This window comes from Montipora capricornis, chromosome 4 (genome assembly GCF_036669925.1).
Source record: "Montipora capricornis isolate CH-2021 chromosome 4, ASM3666992v2, whole genome shotgun sequence".
NCBI lineage: Eukaryota > Metazoa > Cnidaria > Anthozoa > Scleractinia > Acroporidae > Montipora > Montipora capricornis.
The window spans coordinates 40,712,120-40,730,263 of NC_090886.1; the positions used below are offsets into that span (position 1 = coordinate 40,712,120).

General features: G+C 39.0%; 1 protein-coding gene and 1 long non-coding RNA gene across 2 annotated transcripts in view; one reads left to right on the plus strand and one right to left on the minus strand.

Moving 5' to 3' along the window:
• Nucleotides 1-18,144, plus strand: part of LOC138046944 (uncharacterized) — a 31,455-nt gene that overhangs the window by 13,029 nt on the left and 282 nt on the right. The gene's annotated exons all lie outside the window — the stretch shown is intronic.
• On the minus strand, nt 1,900-11,418 carry LOC138044729 (T-box transcription factor TBX3-like). The gene is made up of 6 exons (XM_068891161.1): nt 11,078-11,418; nt 10,527-10,794; nt 10,246-10,392; nt 9,375-9,460; nt 9,047-9,147; nt 1,900-3,846 (listed from the first exon to the last, which is right to left on the minus strand). Exons 1-6 carry the CDS (start codon nt 11,416-11,418, stop codon nt 3,224-3,226), a joined length of 1,566 nt encoding a protein of 521 aa, XP_068747262.1. The 3' UTR covers nt 1,900-3,223.

The following is an 18,144-nucleotide window of genomic DNA, read 5'->3' on the forward strand; positions in this document are numbered from 1 at the left end:
GCTAATTTCCAAAACTGCTGCCGGTCCATTCCCAATTTTGACTCGATTCTTGACCATACTGATTTGTAGTTTTTCTTCGTTGTAGTCATAAAGAGAGATAAATTTTGAAGTGCATCATTTTCCATTCTGATACATTCTCATACGTACTAATCGACTGATAGTTTTACTATCCCCTTAAAAACTATTGGATTCTATTGAAACTCCCATACAAAAAGGACGGGGTGCTCGTTGGAAATTTTGAAGATTGCCCAAGAGGTACCAAGATCCTGTCATGTGGGCGTGGCATAAGTTTTTTTTTCACACCTAAGAGGTATCAAATTATGGGTTTTAATAAGACAAAATTAAAAATTAGTTAATTGTCAAATAATTTTTCGGCTCAATACCCAAAAAGGTACCACTAAAGCTCCCGCTGTGGGCCTTTTGAGGCTGAACACTCTAAGAGGTACCAAAACCGCTTTTTTAACCCCTAAAAGGTACGGCGAGTACCCCTGTCCTTATTATATGGGAGTTCCCCCTAGTGGGGGGGGGGGGGGGCTGTACAAACTGAAACCACCACCTTTTTCACCTGAAATTCAATCCCGAATTATGTTTCATATGCTCAATCCGATTCCGATCACTACCACCCCATCCCAGTCCCTCGGAGAGCATGAGGTAGCACATGGCAGTATATTGACGCTCATAAGTGTTACAAAAGAAATTTTATACCAGGTGCAAATTTTGACATAAGAATAATTTGTGATTAAGAATGATTTGTGATTCGGTGTGGTGATAAATAAGATCGTTAAATTATACTCCAGCTACTTATTTCCTAAAGTATTTTCGTGCCAAATTTCGTTAAATTCTAACGAGTGGTTCTCGAGAAATAGGAGTATTTCCGAGAAAGCCATTCCGCATTCAATCGCAATTTTTAACTTACTACGCATGCGCTGCATTTAATTGGGGTCTTTGGGCGGTCGGTTCTTTGATCTTTCGATAACAAAGAAAAATCTGCGAATTGCGGAGTTCTTTGCATCGTTATCTTTTCTAACATACATTTATCATAAAAGACTAAAACTATCAAAACACTTTGTTGAATTATGAGAAAAAATAGTACAAATAGCGGACGAATTGAGCAAATAAAATGATTGCTGTATTGAAGCCATGTGTATTTTTTTGCAATCCTTGCGCGCGGGCTGCATTGCGTTAGCAAGAGCGCGCGCGAAAACTGTCTTCGGCCACCTTAACCGAAGTGTAGGTGGCTAGTAGAGGATGTTTACCGAACCGAAGCTGTCCAGGGCTTAGGGACCTTTAGATCGGAAGACGAGGATGCCGGACTATGAGTAGGAGTCTTCCATACTGAGCATGCGCATGTTTGGAGGCCGATATTTTTCGAAGTGCGCGCGCTCAGAACGGAAAGCTCGAGCTCGTGGTATCTACTAATAGAGGATATAGAGGTTTTGTACGGCAGCCATGTTGCGTGGCAGGAACAATGAAAATGTTTTACAGAAGAAAGAACATTTGTTCCCAGAGGAAAAAGAATCTATTGTTCCTGCCATTCAACATGGCTGCCGTGCAAAACATACATACTTTATTGAACCTCCCCAAAGGGGCTTTTCTATTTCGGAAGTGTGCAAGATTAACGACAATTGTTCCATTAACTGGGGTGACTGTTTCGGGTAATAAATTGCTTGTATATCAATCTTTGACACCAAAAACTAGATAAAGATATTCTCTGAGAAAACAAAAGCGCAAAGAAAATAAGCGATTTTCGTTAAATAGAATCATTTATTGATATATATTTTGCTGTACACTTAAACCAAAGAAAGGTAAGGCAAGTTGTTTTTTCTTACGTACACGGGCTTTCCCAATCTTTCTTTTTTTCTTTGTTTAAACGAGAACAGTCTTTTTTTTCTCTGATTTGTTACAACAATCACCGCGGACCCGACGCACGGGATCGATTGTCCCGTGTGCAAAGGGTGACAGGCCTTCGTGCCGTCAAATGTTTTAGCTATACTTTGTAACTTCGTGGTTGGTTAAAACTCGTCACGTACACGCGTCATGGTTGGCTACCCAAATTAAACTCATTACCTAAAAAGCGCTTTAGTCGGTTCCTTTGAATGAACCTTACTTGCGAGACAGCAAGACAATAGCGAGCGAGCATTGATAAACGCCTTAACGCTTGGACAAGAAAGCTACAAATAACACGTGTATCAACTAAACCGACTTTCGTCAATCTACTTTCAACGTCTATTTACAATTGTTAAGTCCTCTCTGTCTCATCAATGTTTCCTCTCCTGCGCTTAGCGGAAAAGCTGTGTTTTCTGTACCACACAACATTTCTTCATTTGCATTTACACTATTTGGTATTGTAACCACTACGTATTTCCAAGGTATTTTCAAGGTGTTCTCAAGTTTTATCTATTAGAACTTATTTGCACTTAATTTGTGGCATACTTCCTAGCAACTTAACTTTTTCCTTTAAATTCATTATAACTATAAATTTTTAAAACGATATTTTCCATTGCGTACATATTTATATATAGAAATTAAATTTATGTCACTGCTAAAATACACAGAAACCTTTTGTGTCCAAGTTTCAATTACAGCTTGTGCCCTGTAATCTAGCCCAGCAGTCATTATCTACTGTCTTATTAAGCCGAACGAAGCAAAAATAAAAAATAACTCCGGCGCTTCAAGACATGAGAAGCCATGTTGAAAGCAGTGTGTTCTTGGGAAAGCTTTTCAAGTTCCTATGGCAACCATGTACGGAGAGGGTGGCCACTTACGAAGTGGGTTATTTAGAAGAAGTACAAGTAGTAGCATCCTTTTCACCGTTCAATTTCCGTGGGTAACCGTATTTCTCTTCGCCGTTGTGTCTCATTCTTGTATGGATCAAACTGTAACTTTGAGCACCGTATGCGGCAAACGAGGGCTTTGGTCGAGCAGGAATGAGTTTCTTCATCTTTGATCTACTTCATTATCGTTGCTGACGAGTGCAACTTTTCAGGAAGTGTTACTGCGTTATCTTACTAATACACATTCATGTGAACTTGGAAGGCAGAAAAAATAATTTTTAAGTGCAAAAAAGGTTTCTATAGAGCCAAATTGGTCCATCCTTTATCTCGTCGAATCGAAGGAGATAATTACGTTTAGAACGCTCTAAAGAGAATCAGATCATTACCAAAAGTTACCAAATTAACAAAGAATAAATATCTGCATATTGAGTTGAGTAATTTTTCTGGGTTCACGTCGCTCTGTGGTTCATCCCTGGAGTTCTCTCCGTTGTTCCATGTAAATCCAGAGTTGAAGTCAACTCAGAACACGTATTGACGCTGGCCAGTCCGATCATACTTGCTGACGACACGGTAGCTGGGTAACCGAAACTCTGCTGATTTGCTGTGCATGGTGGGTAACTTTGTCCAACTTGACACGATGGGTAAGCAGGCTGAGGAACACTGTATGTTGGGTACATATGAGCATGTGTATGTGGGAGGAAACTTGCGGGTATTCCGCCCATTGAATACGCAGGTCTGGGGTAAGGGCTATAGCGCATGTCCATGTGCATTGCCCGCGCACTGGGCAGTTTCAGATGAGACTGGACCGAGCACGAGACACCGTCACTGGAAGTTGGCGACAAAACCATTGGTTTGCTATCGTCTGGAATGTATAGACTGGAAAGGCGCGAAAAGTCACAGAAGTGTTGATTGGTTTGTAAGCTATTTGGAGACGGAAGTCCTTTTGGTACAGGAGATGGGGAATGGGTGAGAGCACTTGAACAGGAACGCGGCTTGTCAGCATGCGTGGCTGGTTTGATATCTTCAGGGGACGACGAAATAGAAGGCACAGAGTTATCTTCCAGTGGTGAACCTGCGAAAGGAGGAGAAAAGCGTCACTTCTGCTGAGAAACAAATCGCAACTGGCAACCAAAAGAACTGAATTGGTCCACAGTACGTGCAGCAGAAGAGAAATTGAAGAACGCTTCACCTAACAGTTAATTTAGTTAAGGGCAACGCCCTTGGAGTTTAAGCGAAACTATGACATTGAAAGTCAAATGTTCATTGATTTACGTTAACTAAGCAATGCAGATGGTTGCGTCGGGTCAAAATCCCCTTCAAACCAAAATCTGGATTTGTCTTCAGTGATCCTGAATTCAACTCGACCACGCTTTAGTTAGGGATAAGATTTGGGGGACAGTTTATTATGTTTACTCAGCTCATTGTGCAGCTGCTTTGGATATCTCTTGTTTGATCAGTAGTTTATTCGTTGTTTTACTAATTGCAATACTGAAGACAGAAGCACAGTAACAGTGAGTCAGACAATGTTTTAAACAAGATTCAATACATGTGTGAAACTGCCTCAAACCAATAACGGATAAACAGCCGCACAATGAGATTTTCTTCGGTGTAAACGTCACGAAGTGTTCCCCTAAACCCCGACCAAACGGATAATTAACAACTATTTACCGAAGTGAAGGTGAATAGTTAACAACTATTTACCTCAGTGTCGGTGGTTAGTGATGGATATTTACCGAGCCGCGAAGCGGCGAGTTAAGTATCCAACGCTAGCCACCGACACTGAGGTGAATAGTTGTTTAGTATATAATAAAACAGTGAGATAATATAGCACAAAGAGATTATTTTAACTCCTTTATTCCTGTAATGATTAAAATATTTTCGGGCGCAAATCCCAGCGAGTTGCTCAAAGGTGAATAGCAAATGATATTCGGAGTTTAAGTAGCCAATCAGAGCGCGACTTCGACGCTATTCACTGTTTTAGTATACATTAGTTATTGGGTTTTTGGGCGATACTCTATTAAAGTAACATGAATCTCGTAACTTTATAGGACACGAATGGCTAACACTAATTGAAAGGAAGAACACAGGACACGAATGGCTAATACTAATTGAAATGAAGAACACTGTAGTTAATGATATTTAAATTACAGGCATGAAATTAAAATGAAGTTAAGTAATAATGGCAAAGCCTCAATGTTCGTAAAATCGCTTTGTGTGTAATCAAGGCGCTTGAAAAGAAGACAAAGACCGCAGGAAATAACATGGTCACTTTGAGATGACCGAGTGACATTGATAAGTGTCACAAAGTGTTTATTTTTTTGTCCATATTTGGAATTACTTCTAACAAGATATCTCTTTGTTCAAAAGAGCTAAAGGATAGATACCTGGAATTCAATAAGTTTCATTATTTGAGATTATCAAGGAATACTAATTCGTTCACGACGTTGTCGTTGTTAAGTCAATACAAGGAAATGTGGTATTTGAATTCCAAGCTTTGTTGCCACTGAAATATGAGACATTCCAGATCTTCTTTCCTGTTGCCTTTTTTTTTACTCGGTCACTTTTTAATTCTACGTAAGTGAAACAACCAAGACGGTATCAACTCAAAACAGTTCGTTTAACCTCAAGACGAACTAAACGAACGAACTCGTTTTATCCTCTTACAACGATTGAGATTAAGTTTCATCTTTTTGTAAGATTTAAAACGGACAATGCGTGGTAGACAGATAACTACATCTGAAACGCTTTCTGATATTTGGGACGCGGCGAGCAACGAGTGGCGACCATGTTTTCAAAGCCATTACCAATGTTGAATGTCTATTGAGCTCTATTCTTAAGAGAAATACTTTTGAGCCACTTAAAACGGTGGTTGTTTTGTGTTTTTTTATCAGTTCAGTGCCCAAGAAAGAGAATTCTCTGCAGGTCCTTTGAACCGCTTAGCAACCGTAACTTTTAAAAAGAAACAAAAGAGTTAAGAATGGACAGTAAGCGGATCAAAATAATTATAATGTTTTGAATAAGCAAGGCAAACCAAATAGCCTTTTACCAAGCCAAAAATGCCTTGTTCAAAGAGAGAACTTGAGACAAGTTTTACAAGTACCAAAAATTAACCGTTTGGACTATTCCTAGAGTAACCTCCTTTTGGTGTCAATTTCTTAAATTTCTTAATTTCATGGGAATGGTTTAAAATATGCAAACAAAACAGATCCCACGCTTTAGCAGGGAATAAAGATGTTTACCCTTCGTGTTGATGACCCGTGCTTCTTCCTCATTTCAACAAGAACATAAGGAAACGAAAAAAGTGATTAAAATTACTCCTTGCATCACGGAAAAGAGAATTTCTTTGGTGGTAAAAAACAAACTTGAAGGGTTTATTTGTCGCTTTGTTCCTGCGAAACGAAACACGCCGATTACCAGCTTTGCAAACAACCAAGTTTATTGCATCTTTCCTGGCACAAAGGTATCCTGGAGACAGTTGCCCAGAGGGCTAAATTGATTTGAAAAAGTTGTTGCTTCAGTTGAAATGAACTGAATGCGTTTAATTTGTGAAAGCTCTCTTATAATTTTTTGTTTACTTTTTCGTTTTTAGAATTTTGTTTATTAATTTTGAAATGTTTATCAAGAAATGACTGTAACATATCGCGAAAATAACAAGAAACGTACAAGGAGAATTGTTATCATTTGTGACTGGAAATATTAAATAACGTCTTTAATGTACAGAGAACAGATCTCGTAGAATCTTAACCCTAATAATCACTTTAGCTTGAATTCATACTACCCACAAAGAAAAAAATTCACGTAAGTTCGTCTAGCGTGCAATGAAAACAGCGTAGTGTTTTTTGTTACTCGAGATACTCTCTAGCAAAATAACACCTGCAACCTGCCCAGTGCATTCACACCGGCAGACACTCCTCAATTCTAATACTATAGGCGGATCATATGTATAGTGTCCTGTAAGCATTTACAATGCTATTGTCTGCATATGCGAAAACATTTTAAAAGAGGGTACTTTTAATTTACTGAAAAGGCTCTTAAAACAAGAACTTATTTCGTATGGGATTTTTGTCCATAAGTGGTTCAATACATTGCTTCTTCATGCAGTCGTATAGGTGTTTTTTATTTTTATTTTTTACTTACAAACAATAAATTGACTCACCAACTCATGAAAAACGTACAGTTTTGACCTCATTCGAGTCGACAAAAAAAAAACCTTGAGGAACGCAATCAAATTTATTTTAGGTTTTTCTCTGTGAATTTGATAGCTTTCGTGTCTAATTAGCTGATCAGAGTCAATTCTGTACCATCGTTTTCTTTAAAACAATGCAAATGGTTTTCTTACTGAATGATTTTTTTTTTAAAGAATGGCAGCTGAGAATTTTTTTTCAGAAGGAGTTCAAGTTGTCTACCGCTTCTCTTTACATGCGTTGAGCTAATTGACGCCTCTCCGTTTGTTAGAATGTTCTCACATATCTTTTCCTTAGCTTAAAAGCAAAACAAGGGCCGAAGAGTTTGTATTCGCCTGTTTTTCTGCTTAGGAGAGGCTACCCCGTAAACTGCTTTTTCGCGACCGAAGATTTTTAGCTTGTGACTGACATAGGTTAAGAATCATTGAATGTGAATTCGAACTTCGAGAGCTCCCGAGGCTGTCAAATTTACGTGTCAGGTTTGCATCCAGGAGTGAATATATTATATGAACTAAAAATCCAGGAAACGAGCGTTTGAAGTAAAGACGACGCAATCAGGAGTGACCTTATCATTTCCTCATTTTTTATTAAGTACAACACACACAGCAAACTCAATCAAAGCCGATTGTTTCCCAGGCTGTGATGCATTTTCACCTCGCAGAGAGCTCTATACACACCGAGGGAATTAGAACCTTTCATTTTTGACACTTGACCAGGCAAATAGTGGCACCTCAATCAAGAAATCTTTTAATGCACGGAAATGAAATTTTCTGGCCCCAAAAGAAAGTTATATTGGGGAAATTTTTGGACAACAGTGATTTCAATTAGGCAAACATACGTTGCTCGCAGAAATTTATATGATTGCTTTTTAACTGTATAAAGTTACGTTCTTTTTGAAGTTTAAATAAACTGCCACCAAATTTAATGTTTTTTTAGGACTTAAACTCTTCAAAATTTCGCATACATGTATTTAGTCAAAAATTGTGGCGAAGATATTTTTGGCGATATTTTTGTTAGCCGAGTTTCCAAAGGTTAAACATTTTACTGATCGCTTCTTTTCCCTTAAGACCATCTTAGAAAGGAAAGATAGATGCAAACCGATTTGGTAACCCAAAGTGATTTCTTAGTATGAAATAATTTGCCGTCGTAGATTCAAGAATAAGCATCCACTTTTAATTTCGATTTTAACTGCGTTTAAGGGACGCTCAGATAAAGAAAATCTAATTCTTTTCATCTCGGTAATTTCCAGACCATTAAAGAAAAAAAAATGCAAACGATCAATTTGGATAAGGATTTAAGCATTAATAACGCCAGAAATTTCAGAAACAAAACCTGCTTGACCTTACTTGGGTGGTTTGAGTCCCTTTACTAAAAGACAAAATTTCCAAAAACGGGAATTTTTTTCTTAAAACAATTGGACCATGATTGAAAGATCTACAGAGTCCTTTAAAAAAACGAGAGAAAAAAAAGGGATACTGACCCCACCAAAGAAAATGCAATGACAATGAGCATGCGATTTGATCAATTGCTTATAAATGAACCGCATGCTTCTATTCAAGGAAACAGACAAACGATCTTGTTAATGAATAAACGAAGGAGGGCTCTTTCCAATTTTCAATAGACAAGAGTAAAATATTTCTTTTTATGTGATTCTTACAGCTGCTGCAATTCACTTGAGATTTAATCTCTCTCAACTTTTGTATTCCCCAGTAAAAATTCCAGAGTACAATTACTACTGACCGTAGGTCATCCCCAAACTTTCATGTTGAGTACAGGTGAAACCATTTCTCTAATTGCAAAATCCAGCCACGCATCGACGCGTTTCGCGCTTGAAGTGATAAAATATGGAGATATCGAGATGCGTTTTTACAACAATTTTAGAAAACTTTTTTTTTTCAGCAGTTTGAAAAAATAAAAGAAGATAAATCTTAAACTGAGAGTCCAGCGACCAAACGAATTATCACATGTAAAGTAGCACCAAGAAAAGTTATCCTTTGTCGCAAAATACGTTTCGCTGTAGGTGTCTGGTCAGCAACAAGCTGCGATTCTTTTTCAGGAGGGCGGCACCGTTAGATAAATAAAACTTACCGGTATGAATATCACTTGAAGACTCTTTCCTGTTTTCTTCATCGTCACTGTTATTTTCATCATCTTCGTCATTTCCAAGCTGCCCTGAGTTGCTTCGTTGCCTGTGAAATAGATGTGAAGAGGTGCGAATATAAGTGTGAATTTAGCGCACGAAGGCTAGCGTTCGAAGCATTGTGGGTCAAACTGTTTTTTTGTGCTAAAAGTCTAAGCACAAATTGGTGTACCCATGGGATTCGAAGTGTAAGCGGAACGCGTTAAACAAAGCTTAAGGCGTTTGTGTGTTTTGTGCCAACGAAATTTTTACAAACAGTTGATGATGTTTTCATACCTTCTTTCCAAGCGCCTTCGATGGCCTGCTCCTTGCTCGCGAAATCCTTTGGCAAAAGGGTTATTATCAATTTTGAGCTTGGTTATCTGTTGACGAGAGAATAAAACCCGTTTAATTATTAAGCCACAGTAAAAAAGCTTTGTTTGAAAAAAAAGTACCAGGAATACTTAGATAATGCAAGGTTGGTTTCGAGTTTAGAAGAACAAATGCCCTCGAGACACAGTGTCACGAAGAGAAATCGAGAACAGCTCACTTCATTTCGCTTGTGAAGTTTTGGACACACAGATGAATAGGAGAATTAAAAAACGTCTGATTTGGCGAAGAAAAAAAGAGAATTTAAATCTTTGAGGTTTTACGGGTCGTTTTCTTTACCAGAAAATCTTTTGTCAATATCCAAACCAAAAAAGGAATCAAGATCAACGTGGAATAGCAAAGGACATTTTTAGAAAGGCAATTTTAGAATTTCCGAGTTCTTTTATTTTGTTAAAGTCTCCCTGGCCAATTTAAAGTGTTGAATAAATATTACAAAGAACCAAGGTTTTGCGATATCACACTGGGAATTCATTCTTTGATAGAACCATGAATACTAGACAAACATATTCTTTTAATTTTTTAACCAGGTCCTACCAATACATTTTGTAAGAGAGCTTATATTAATTTTTTGTTCGATTGAAATTTTGTCGTTTGTTGATCCGCATGTTGAATAGGATATCGATTCAACAACAAAGCCAAAAGAGTTCTCGAATAAAAAACACAAAAAACTGCAAAGTAGATCTCTTAAGTCAAACCAATTCCACGGATACAAAACCACTTGAAAGACTAAATGAGGATTTGATTTTTAAACACAAACTAAAAAATAATTAACACAAACCTTTTCATTTTGATAAGCTGTAACTCCAATAAATACTGTTTCGGGAAACGTGAAAGTCTTGAAATTATTGTAAGGGTGTTTGTATGTATCATCCGCTCTTACAACGTGAATTCTTGGTTGGTACTTATGCATAGAATTTAGGATTGTCTATAAGAAAAATGAGAAAGAAGAAAGACAGAGATAAATCGGTCATCGAGTACAATCAACAAACAAAAATAATTACAGATGAGACTGCAAATTGCTCGATCGACAGATCTTCGCATTGAAAGTAAAACACTTACATAGCCGTATTTATCTGCGATGTTATTTGTAAGTTTCATCTTGTGGAATGAGATGGTTTTTTGCATCCACTGGGCTCCCGTACTTGGCGAGTCGGGATGCATATACAAGGGTTTTGGCATTTCAGGATCGGCTTTTCCAGCAACCATCCATCGACAATTATGGAACTTGTATCGACAGTCATCGGCCGGGACGATGTCCATGAGCAAGAAGTATTTCGCCCGAGGGTCAAGCCCCGACACACGCGCTTTGATGGGCGGAAACATACGCCTGTTGAAAGGGAAACAAGAACTCAAGACACTCATTGACTAAAATCAACATGGGCGATGAAATCAACAAGCGTTCCTGGTCCACCAGGTAAATATTCTTACACCTCAGTTGTGAATTCGCCGACAAAATTGACTGTTTAAACTGCTGCTTGCAGCGCTTCGAGTCCCCTAGGCGTTTAAATCGACACTATCGCTCGATGCGAAATTCCGAGATCCCACATAATCCACCACTACCCAGTATCGCTGGTCACACGTACTCAAGGAGAAAGTGTATAATTCCATACCTCCCTGCCTTTGTGATAACCATCTCAGTTTTTTCTTCGTAAAATCTCTGCCAAAGAGCCTTGTTTTCTAGAGAAACGTCTATGTTCTGTTGCTCAGCATCGTGTCCGGCGGGCAAATGGACGGCTTGCGGTGGTCCAGGAATGGCTGCCGGTCCAAACTGCTGTTTTGGCATTTGTGTTGGATGATATGATGAATATGAAAACGGGCCGTTTGAACTAAGACTGCTTGTAATCGGTGGACTACTCCCTGGCACTCCGGGAATATGCTGAGAACAGCCTTCGAGTAACGAACTAACGCGAAAATCTCTCATCCTGGCTGGATAAAACGGATAGTATGCCATGAGTATCTTTCTGTTTTGCTCTCAATTTTCTTACCCTGTCACTCACGTTCTCCGCTTGAAATACTGCATTGTTGACGGTTTTATCCCAGCTGCGTCGAAACAATGTAGTTGTCATACGATCTAATGAGCCCCGAGGTTTGATTGGTCGAAAGTTTTCTATCGCCCAATCAAAGGCCGCCAGTTAAGTTGGTGACATATGTAATTGACATGCAATCCATTGAGGAGGTGACATTTCTCTGTTCTCTTCTGAAAGAATTAGCACCTTTCCCGTGTTTCTTGTCACGTATCGCAATGTCAACGAGTACAGTTCGTCGCCCAAAAGATCTCCAGTTGGCAAAGAATCGTTCTTTACAGTGCAAAATGTTACCAATGCAAAATTGCTTGTGCTTTACTCGTCATGCATGCCCAGGAAGTCACATGCTCTCTACTGGTATGTGGTGCGCAAATAGCTTGCATTCTTAATTTACAAATCCACATGGAAGCACATGTAAACAAAACCGCGTAGGTTTCGTTCAGTGAAAAGCCTCCAAAGATCTCCTTAAAGCTGGTAGCTTTGAAATTAATTCTTTTTCCAAAGCGTTCACAAATGGTCGGAATACCGCTGATGAAAACACCATCAACAGGGAAAAGAATTTTTGTTGCATACCGACTCATTTTGAAAATTTGAGATGAAATTGACATCTTGTGCTTCAAAGAAGCCGGATGAATTTCGAAGGGAATCATTTAACCGGTAACAGATGCTACCTGGTACATTTCAACAGGTTGTTAAAATGTTGTTGGACGGGTTTTATGGAATTTTAAAAGCATGCATATAGTTTTCTCGTATTAACTCTCACGTCTCGCAAAAATCTTACAATTACTTTCTTTGTTCGTGGCGTTGCTTTTTCACCCGAATCATTTCACTTCGACGTGTCTTTGGACTTAAGTTCCATCGGGTGCGTTTAAGATCTTGCCAATTCTTTAAACAGTCCACCAATTTGAAACGGGTTATTGGAAACGCTTTGTTTTAGAGCGCTATTTTAAGATCATTGCCGCCGTGGGACTTGATTAACCATTACAGTCTTTGTGCTGCAAAGAGCACTGCGTTGTTGCGATGTATTGACTTTTCTAATTAGCACGACTCGCGCAAGCTATGAATGCTACCAGCAATTATTAACAAGGAAACCATTAGAGTGGTCTTAAGGATTAAGACTTTTAATTCTTTTGTGCAGTTTGCGGGTATTTGCTTTTATTGAGGTCGCGCCATTTGCCAAAGTATTTGCAAAACAAAAGTCGGCCCCTCATAAAATAAACGTTGACGACGTACTTGAAATCAATATTGTGGGGATAAAAAGATTATTTTGTATGACTCCCTACCAAACGGCTGTGACGAAAACCATTCGCAACCCAACATTTTCCAGAATTCAAGAAACACTAGAAGTCGTGTTAAAGGAGATCGTTGAAACACCAAGGGACATTAAATGCTCTAGATACAAATTTTCATCAGATCTATCACTTCAGTAAAATATCTCTCACTTTCATTCATTTTAACCTTGAATTTCGATGCCATCCAAGAGCTGTTTGCGCGAAAAGGAAACACTAATTAACGCGTTGTCGAAATCGCTCAGAGAACAAAAATGAACTATCTCGAGAGAAGTTCGCAGATCCACAATCAAAACGCCCATGGAGAAAAAAGTCACCGCAATTTTGTGCTGGAATTAATTTTTGTGGTGAAACCTTAGCCGCCAAACGTTTTCCGGTGTTGCCAGACATCCGACAAGACAACCACCGCATCTTGCTTAGAGCTGAGGAAATTGGAAATTTCTTGAAAGAAGACCCGCCTACCTTACGTTTTATTGTCAGCAGTGATTGTCGGCGAAAGGTTTGCAAATGATATGCAGTGTTTTGTCAACGTATAAGCTCTGACGACAAAGATTTTCAGTTTCTTTCCATGGTAAGCTAGTAACTGGAATTTGGGTGTTAATCCGTTTGGAACTCAAGCAGGTGAATACATAAAAAATTAATGAGCTTTTGACAAGAGTTTTTTTAACAGACCTCTGGAAATTCCGGCGTTTCCTTCAAGATCCAAGTTTTATCGTTGTCTGTTCTTTCCTCTTTCATCATGCCCTAAACTGGCCGTTAGTTAGTATTATTTTTAATACCATCTGACGAGGCTATGTATTCGCTCTATTCATCGTTTCTACTAACAAGAGGTGTCGGAAATGTTATCATCGAGATCTGCTTCGTCCTTTCAACAAAAATGTATTCAGCGAGATTCAAAAACATAAGAGTGATTATAAGTCACTTAATTTTAACTGAAAGGTAATTTCAAGAAATTTGGCAATTTCTATAATTTACGTGGGTTTCAAACCCTTGCGCGATTTGGTTCACTGAATTCAGTTGGCAAAGTTCCTTGAAATGGAAACTTGATGAATATTTCCTAGGAAACAGGGTATCGTATTGATAAATATGTATTGTGTAGTCATTCGCTTTTGTTATTTGCTTTCAAGCTTTTTTTGTTGAAACTCTGTTGTCTCTGAGACATGAGGAAGATTCGCAGAGTGAATTTTTTGCTTCCAAATTGATCCGGCAACACCTGGAGAAATGGTTGTTTGCCAACATGCACTCGTGAGCTAAACACACGTGGTTACAGATAACAAATGAGACGAAGAAAGCAGATTACGCCAGATTTTAGTTGATAAGATGTTTGAGACCTTTTAAGACTATCACGTTCTTTTGTTAACACAACGATGATGGTGAAAATCAGGGGCATGTTTAAAAGGAATGCTGAGAAGTCGTGATGCGTGCTTTGTCTTGCGTATTCACTCAGTAGGAAAAAATAGCCGGGGAATCTTATGGAATATAGAATTCATAAAATTTTTACTCTTTAAAATGAGGTTAGTTTATGTAATTCAGCCATATCATGATTTTGAGCCATCGTGATATTTGGCATCTCAGGGGGAACTGCGGTCGAAATTAGCTCTCAGTTCATTGAGAAGTAAAGTGACTGAATCAGTCTGGAACAGAACAGAACTTAGAGTAACAATATGTCAGATCGGAGTTTTTAAAGTTTTTCAGCCATCATACTTTACGTTCGTTGCTATGAGATGTTTGTGTTCTAAATATTCAATTCCTGTGGTTCGACTGATGAACACAGACGATGTACTACAGCTACGTCTACCCAACCTATCATGACATACTGTAAAAGCAGATCACTGCACCAGACACTGGGTCTCCTGTTCTTTGCAAACAATCGTTCACCTCGTCCGGGATAAACTTGAACTGCCAATTGACCTGCTCCCACCGGGCTTCATAGCTGCGTTGGTAGAGGAGCGCAATCGCGTAGCCATTGGTTTGAATCCTGTTCTACCAGGGGTAAAAGTTGCTCAACTGACTGTGCTGGTCTTCAATGTCTGATTCCTTAAATAAAGACCCCAAGAACCGATCATTCCGTTTATTGATCAGGAGCTCATCATCCCGTCTCGTTTTTATTGTTCTTTCAAATGATTCGGCAAGTTTACTATGCTCTCTATTATGCCGATTCATTTCTTCTTTTCAAGTTTGGTCTCGGGAAACCGGAGTTAGGGAGTTCAAGTATTTAAATCAAGCCTCCTTTTCAAGTGTTAGGCGCAATCCAGTTTCCTTGACCAAACTATGCGAGCACGTTCCCGCTGTGTTTCGCTGCCGACTGACCCTATGGCGGCAAAACCCGTCATAGCGCGCCGACTAAGTCGGGAATAAAATGAAGTTACGGAAGAAAGCAGTCTTGTAGGCCTCGTCTGTAGCCCTCTTACGGTCTTAGAAGAAAAAAATTTGTTCATTATCCAGTGCCAAATATTTTACTCAATCTATAAATTAGCGAACAACATGGAGAAGGACGGCGGGGAGAGAGAGAGAAAAAGCGGGATGGAAGAAGTGGAGTGAGGTACAAATGGCAGCGGCTGACAAAGATGGTTGGCGGGATTGTGTTGAGGCCTTATGTGCCACATGGCACGAAGAAGATAGGTAATATAAATTAGCGAAGCAGCAAAGTACGTTTGAAAAGAATATTATCGTTTCGCGACGAAATATCGTCTCAAGATATCGACTTATATGGGCGGTCTCAGTAATTTTTTGATAACCTTCAGATGAGACACGGGGATTGTTCTCTGTAAATGCGTCTAATAGATTCTTTTTTCTTGATTTTTCACGTGATTTCAAGATAACATCTCTCCAACCTTGGTGTATGGCTTGGTCCCTAGTCAAGTGAACGCCTTGAGTTCCCCTTGAACGACCGAAGTTCCTTCTATCCGCATTGAATCACACTGATTGACATTATTCGTACCAGACTATCAGGCGGAACTACGTTTCGTTAGATTGTTCCTATATGTTCCTCCGGTTCTCATTTAATTGTCATTTTCTTCCCAATTGTGTTTAAAAGGGCTTAAAAATTCGAAGGCAATACATGATAGCTTGAATCACTTTTGAATCCGATGACAATGGGTTATCTTTAAAGGTGACTTCTGGTCTTATTTAACTCAACAAAAGATATTTAAGTATGAATTTAAGATCGGAAGATTTTTTTGAGGAGTCTGCAGTTATCTATGCAAATTCCTTTTTAATGGCGAAGGTGGATGGAAAAAAGTTTGGGTCAATCTTAAGGTTTTCGGCGATCGTGACATGATATAAGATGAAGGAAAATAGTTTATAAGCCAACAAGGATTTTTTACCAATTGTAATGCACCAGTTTAACTTAAAATGACTGGAAATTGGAAATTCTAAATTCATGGTCTTGCCGTTAAACAAAAGAAAGTCTCTTGTCTGTTTTATCAAACCAAATTTACACCCACATGAAAAATGTAGATAAGGCTGCTGTCTATATATAGAATGGGCACTAAGGGATTGCTCTACTGATGGCAAAATCAAATCCCCTTTTGCCGAAAAACGCACCATCGCTAGTGCGTTATCAGCGAGGAATAGCCCTAAGCGACTATAGCATCCAGTTCATAACATTAAACACAAAAGGCTTAATCCCAGTCGAATCGGTAGCACACCTGGAAACCTGACAACAATAGAGCAAAATGTAGCAGGTACAAAATTTTTCGTCAGTTAGGTTAAAAAGTTTAGCCTTTGTTATGACTGCCTGGAAGACGTGTGGTTAGAGCAGCTTCTCTTTCGCAATCGCGAGAAAGTTGTAACTCAACGTGGTGTTGTTCGCTCGTCCAATTGGACAGGTGTATGAAATTCAATTTTTACACGACCGTTCAATTGAAAGGCGATAGAGCTGTTGTTTTTCTGTAGTGTCGGCTGCTATGCCGATGTGTTTTGCAAAGCTGGCGGAGCTGGAAATTCTTAAAAGTTCAAACGTTTTACCTGGAAGCGAAAGTCATTGATCTTTGGGTAATTTTTTTTTCCATACCAGTAGGCTTTTGATTAACGTGTAAAATTACCGTATACCCAAATAATCAAACCATTAAATTAAAAATGTGATAAACTGTTTATTTTATGAACGATATTCTCGTAGTGTGGAAACCACGTGAAAAGTTCGACATTTCTGGCTTTTAATAAGCGGATTTTCCAAAACAGATCTTGTTTGAATGTCATTAAAATTTTAAACAATGAGTGTTAATGGCTTCACATATACAGGTGCACTTCTGAATTAAAAGGGTTTTAACATGAAATTACCACCCGTGGAACTCTAACAGGAAGCTATTTTTCCAGCTATAACCACCGGTTTTGAGTTTTTCAATCGTAGCAGAGCTTTATTTGCTTTGGTGATCTTTTTTTTTCTTTCTTCTAAGGATTAGGAAGTCGCTTGTGGTTGATTCTGTTTGCGGAGTCCAGTGTTTAGTTAGAAGGTCATCCATGATAACATATCTCCTAGGTTACCCAATTGCCTGTAAAATGCAGGGGCCTTCGTCGCGATGCATGAAGGGAAGCGAGAAGGACGTAATTTTCGCTTCCCTTTTCTCGGAGTGTCGATGACCGACGAGGGGAAACTGTAGTAACAGGCCGAGGTTACCGTATTGGCAGTATTAGTTGTAAGAGTTTAACTTTTGGAACGGGATTATGATCACACGCGCTTTCAAATCACTTTTAACACTATAGACGTCTTTTGGTCACAACTCTAACAAAACGGCACGAGTTCATACATAACGTAAACGTGAACCCTACACTGACTGTCATTATAACCTTACAGTTACTATTAAGGTGTTGTAAACGTTCTATACGATCTCTTAATACCTCAGCCAATCATGTCTGGTGGCTGGCTTAGGAAAAGCCACATTGGTCCCTAGGAGCTATATGCATTTAAAGGAAACCATATAAATCCTGGCCCCAGTTATTCAAAAGGTGGATAACGCTATCCGCCGGATAAATCCCTATCCATTGCATAGCACAATTGGTTTCGCTATATGACTTATCCACTGGATAGTGATTTTTCCGGCGGAGCGGCGCTATCCATCGTTCGAACAACCGGGCCCTGTTCTATAAATGTCTTGAAGATTTTGCCAAAACGTATTTTTTTGACAGGCGTTTGCCGATTTCCGCCGGTAAACGCGGTTTAATATGTCCATATGATCATGTTGCTTACAGCTCTTTGGCAGTGATAGTTTACTGGCCAAGAACAGCTTGTACTGGCCGGGGCTGTTCTTGCCCTAAATTCTTCCAAATGGGAACTGTAAGCAAACAATTCACGTTATTTTGGGGGTCACGAACAGTTTTCTGGAAATCAACACTTTCCAAATCAAATCAGAATAGGGAGAGAAG

Excerpts from the sequence above, each read along its gene's own strand:
- LOC138044729 (XM_068891161.1), bottom strand. The coding sequence starts at position 11,418 with ATGGCATACTATCCGTTTTATCCAGCCAGGATGAGAGATTTTCGCGTT. Across the intron at positions 9,461-10,245 it reads CAGCTTATCAAAATGAAAAG|ATAACCAAGCTCAAAATTGA; the intron begins GTTTGTGTTAAT and ends TCTCGTCAACAG. Across the intron at positions 9,148-9,374 it reads CGAAGGCGCTTGGAAAGAAG|GCAACGAAGCAACTCAGGGC; the intron begins GTATGAAAACAT and ends TCTATTTCACAG.